The following is a 4,571-nucleotide window of genomic DNA, read 5'->3' as shown; positions in this document are numbered from 1 at the left end:
AAAAATCATAAAACTGTTTTTTAAAACTGTTTCAAACGGACCCTAAATGTTGCAGAAGCATGATACGAACCCTAATGCTTCAATGACTTCACTTACAATTAAGAGGTTAGATCCTATGAAATATGATTTTCCTATACAACTAAGAGTTTGCAATGATGCTAATATAAAGAGCAAAAATATAGTTTTTCCAATAAAATTTATTTATTACGCAAAATAGAAGCCTAACAATAAAAAAGAGTATCATAATGTAAACCAGTTAGGCGATAATAACTTTTCTTTTACCTTTTTGGTTTAGCATGACCATCAAATCCTAGACATTAAATTGTTATAAAGTTATGGAAGATAGAATTAATCCCTCGTTTTCTTCCCGTTTCTCTCAATACTATTCTTTTCTCTCATTACTTCAAAGTTTTTTTCTCTTCAAAATAATTGTGTTCGAAATGTCTTGCAACTAAGGTGTAGTTGATCACATGAGTGAAGAGTGAAGAACGAGAATCTTAAATCGATAAAAAATGATTGAATCTTATTCTATCAAAATCGATTTCAACCGTGTGTTGCCACATTTTCACCCACAGTATGATAACACAATATCATATTGGGATATGTGACCTTCTGAATAGTACATGTTACATTCTTATAATAGTATAATTATAAACTCATAATCATTTGATATGATAATTAATAATTGTACACAAATGCATCCAATGACTTAAAATTACACATGGATCTATCAACAAAAAGAAAAATCTAACTTGAGTCATGTTATTTACATTTAAATATTTTATCTTTTTGAATTACTACTAGTACTTCAATGACTTCACTTACAATTAAGAGGTTAGATCCTATGAAATATGATTTTCCTATACAACTAAGAGTTTATAATCATGCTAATATAAAGAGCAAAAATATAGTTTTTCCAATAAAATTTATTTATTACGCAAAATAGAAGCCTAACAATAAAAAAGAGTATCATAATTTAAAACAGTTAGGCAATAGTAACTTTTCTTTTACCTTTCTGGTTTAGCATGACCATCAATTGTTATAAAGTTATGGAAGAAAACCTATCAAACAATAATAGAAATTGATTTTTTTTCCTATAAATTGCACTATGTTTTGTACCTAATGAAAAGAAGTTTTTATTCTATGAATTTTTTTTATTATTCATAATAAATTCTTCATTCTTTTTGCAATTATCCTTCCAACACTTGATTAGCAAAAAATACATTTTTGATGTTTTAAATCATTGTTTCTTTGTGTATATTTACTAGACTAGAAATTGAAGAAATAAAATTAGAGATTAAATATTGCAGAAGTAAGAAAGAAGTCTTATATGATATCAAGCATGACAAAAAATGAGACATGATAACATTTTGTAATGCTCATTTCATAGTAAAACTGCACTGAATGATACATTGAAATCAATTCCTAGAATTTTGTATTGTGTAATCGTTCACAATATTCAACAACACTATTTCATCATTTGGACTAGAACTGCTGGCGACTACTGGTTGGATTTCATTATCATCCTGGATTTTGTAATGCTCATTTCATAGTAAAACTGTATTGAATGATATATTGAAATCAATCCCTAGAATTATGAATTGTATAGTCGTTCAGCAACATTATTTCATCATTTGGATTAGAACTGCTGGCAACTATTAGGTGTTGCTTTGTCACCATGAAGATGATCATCCAAAGATCCATTACGAACATACTCATAGACGATCAAAGCTCGACGACTTTTGAGTGATGTGCAACCATATAACAAGATGAGATTGGGATGAATAGTTCTTGCTAGTATATTTATTTCCTTAAGAAATAGTTGTTCTTTATTGAGTCCGAATTTAAAAAGCCTTTTCACTGCAACTTCACGCCCATCTAGTAGTTTGTCTAAAAATAATCAAATGATAGAAAATATTTGTTAAGACTATTAAAAGTAAAAAAATTGGCAATAGATACATTAAACAAAATATACTCAATTTCTTGCATTCAAGGTTTTCTACGGTCATTGCAATTGCAACCCATTTATATACCAAACAACTAACATCACGAGTTATCCGTTTGAGAATTTGGAGTCTTAGCCATTTGATCATGATCAATGGCTGAAATTAGTGATTGCAATGACTATTGACTTAGGGACTATATTTTGACTACAAAAGTGTTATCTTTTACCATTAAACACTTCTGCACTGTCTCCATCTCCTAGTTTTTTGTCAAAGTTGTTTGTCGCCTTGTAAAGATTTTTAAAGATGAAGTGTTCGACTCCAAAGTTTTGACTCTTGCTAATGCGTTGACTGTCAAGTCTAAATGGTTGTAAGAAGAGGTCGCGAGAGTGTATATTATGGCGCTTATAAAAGTAAATGGATGTGATGACAACAAGTGTTGCAAACACATTAGAAATAACACCTTTCAAAAAAAACCAAGGAAGTGTAAGTAATTATATTTCTTATATAAAGTATATACATGGAAAAAAAGATGAAATATATTAAAGAAAGTAGAATTTATTACCAAGGATGAGTTTCTTTTTCCAATTCCATGTTCCTGCAACAATTAGTTATAAAAGTATGGGTTAGCAGTTGTGATGATTTAAAGAGAATATTGAGTATTCAAATAGAATATGTTACTTGATGGAACTTTGGATGTGGCGGATCTCTTCGAGAGACACATAAATGCATTTTCTTCTCTGTTGTATCCAGATCTCCCTCCATATTTTGTACAAGCATGGCACCTGTCTTCCCCCACACCATTCCACCTCACCTCAAATCCTTCAACTAAAATACCCTCCATAACACTTGATTTGTTTGGCAAAGAGTTGTTTTTTCCGGGAACTTCAATACTATTCTTACACTTCACCGCACTAAAATCAACCAATTTAGAACTTGATACTATGTATACACTATGAAATTTTCCCTCTATATTGCAATTGGTTCCTTCAAAAGAAATTTGAAAAGAAGGAGAAAAGTATGAATTTGGAAGAGGACCACACTCAAACAATATAGTATACATTTCATTGTTGGAAGTGTATTGGAAGAAATGAGAATCTATTTCCACATTAATATAATGTTTGGGACCAGAAATCTTATCACCTTGATGAAAATCCGATAAATCGTCTCTTGCAATCCTCAAAACTTGAGAGGATTCATTTATATGAAGGATGTAAATTTTTTGGGACATCATTTCCATACTCAATCTACCATTTTGACAATCAAACATAAATTTAGTGTGTCCGCAATAGCGTGTGTTAAGGTTCCAGAAAAAATAAATTATATTAATGAAATTACTGTAGTTAAAAGATGCACAAATAAAATTACTGTAACTAAAAGAGGCATGCGTACATTTCATCTGCCCTAATATGGAATAGGCTTAAGAAGAGTGAGAGAAATATAAAGGTATTGGTGATGAAAGAAAAAGGTAATGATATTTAAAAATAATATTTTTCCATAATGACTTCGGTAATTAGAACTTGCAGCAACTGCATTTCTTAATATACTGCAAGATATAGAATGATTTAAATGACTCAAGTATTGAAAAGTATGTGGTAGTCTCAATCCTATTCTCTTATATGTATATATATATAAGCAAGTGACCTGAAATTTCGGTTGCATAGGATTCGAAGAAAGGACGTGTCATTTGGGTATCTTTGCCCATGCCCCATGCAAGTTGTGCCTACGACATCTTTGATGGAAAAAGTGATAGGTAGGTTGGAATTATTATTTTAACTTTAACTTTAACTTTAACTTTAACTTTAACTTTGAATTTTTTAAATAGAATAATTAAGTACAGTATGAGAATAATATTAATTTTAAAAACAATACTTTTGCATTTTTGCATTTAAAAAGAATGCTAAACTCATCATTATCACATCTAAATTTCAGTACCAAAAAAGAGATTTTAACCTATATGTCATTCAGTTGGATTGTTATTCCCATAATACAACTAAATGAAAATTATTTTCTCCAATGCTATTTTTTTATCCATTAATGTTAATATTTAATCATTTTTCAGGACCCTCCATTTTAGATGACAGATATCCAAACAGTTGGGGTGCGTCATCTGCGATGGATGGAGCGCTTTTTTTCTATATTAGAAGAAAAGTTGTAAAAGATGGAAGTAATAATTTTTCTCATAATATGGATTTCGAGAATTTTGAAACATTCGAAATTTTTCGTGAACAACCATCCATTTTTCAAACCACTGCTTAACCGTCCACAACAATAGTCCCTCCTATACCTACCTCAACACAACCATTAGATCGTGGTCACCGGGTTCGAGTTTGTGTAAGATGTGAAATCGATAGTCATTTCGTCGATGAAGATCCCAATCAACGTCGAAATTAATTTCTTTTTAACCTCTTGTAATTTGTAATTATACTTAAATAATATTAAGAATGTAAACATTGTAAGTATCATTTTTAATTAATATTATATGAAATATTAATTTTTTTTATTTAATTTTTAAAATTTATTTAAAAAAATTGTAATAATTTATTTAATTTGTTAAAAAAGTTATTCAATTCTAATTTTAATATTAATTTTTAATTAATATTAAATATTTATTACAAATACTATATA

At 29.2% G+C, this 4,571-nt stretch overlaps 1 protein-coding gene across 5 annotated transcripts; it reads right to left on the bottom strand.

The window, feature by feature from the left end:
- Positions 1-1,353: 1,353 nt before the first annotated feature.
- On the bottom strand, positions 1,354-3,555 carry LOC127115298 (LEAF RUST 10 DISEASE-RESISTANCE LOCUS RECEPTOR-LIKE PROTEIN KINASE-like 1.2). Of its 5 annotated transcripts, XM_051046895.1 has the most exons (6): positions 3,336-3,551; positions 3,087-3,190; positions 2,625-2,930; positions 2,509-2,541; positions 2,173-2,406; positions 1,354-1,890 (listed from the first exon to the last, which is right to left on the bottom strand). In XM_051046895.1, exons 2-6 carry the CDS (start codon positions 3,181-3,183, stop codon positions 1,640-1,642), a joined length of 921 nt encoding a protein of 306 aa, XP_050902852.1. In that variant the 5' UTR covers positions 3,184-3,190; positions 3,336-3,551; the 3' UTR covers positions 1,354-1,639. The 5 variants fall into 5 exon arrangements, with proteins under 5 accessions (XP_050902852.1, XP_050902841.1, XP_050902845.1 ...); XM_051046884.1 differs by having other exon boundaries at positions 3,087-3,553; XM_051046888.1 differs by having other exon boundaries at positions 2,625-3,190.
- Between the last annotated feature and the right edge of the window lie 1,016 nt (positions 3,556-4,571).

This window comes from Lathyrus oleraceus, chromosome 1 (genome assembly GCF_024323335.1).
Source record: "Lathyrus oleraceus cultivar Zhongwan6 chromosome 1, CAAS_Psat_ZW6_1.0, whole genome shotgun sequence".
Taxonomy (NCBI): Eukaryota; Viridiplantae; Streptophyta; class Magnoliopsida; order Fabales; family Fabaceae; genus Lathyrus; species Lathyrus oleraceus.
Note: the sequence above shows the minus strand (reverse complement) of the source record. Positions and strands in the feature narration are given on the sequence as shown.

Coding starts and splice junctions, on each gene's coding strand:
- LOC127115298 (XM_051046879.1), bottom strand. CDS start 3,342: ATGAAATGTACGCATGCCTCTTTTAGTTACAGTAATTTTATTTGTGCA. Junction 2,407..2,508: donor GAAAAAGAAACTCATCCTTG/GTAATAAATTCT, acceptor TTTTTTTGAAAG/GTGTTATTTCTAATGTGTTT. Junction 1,891..2,172: donor CAGTGCAGAAGTGTTTAATG/GTAAAAGATAAC, acceptor GATTATTTTTAG/ACAAACTACTAGATGGGCGT.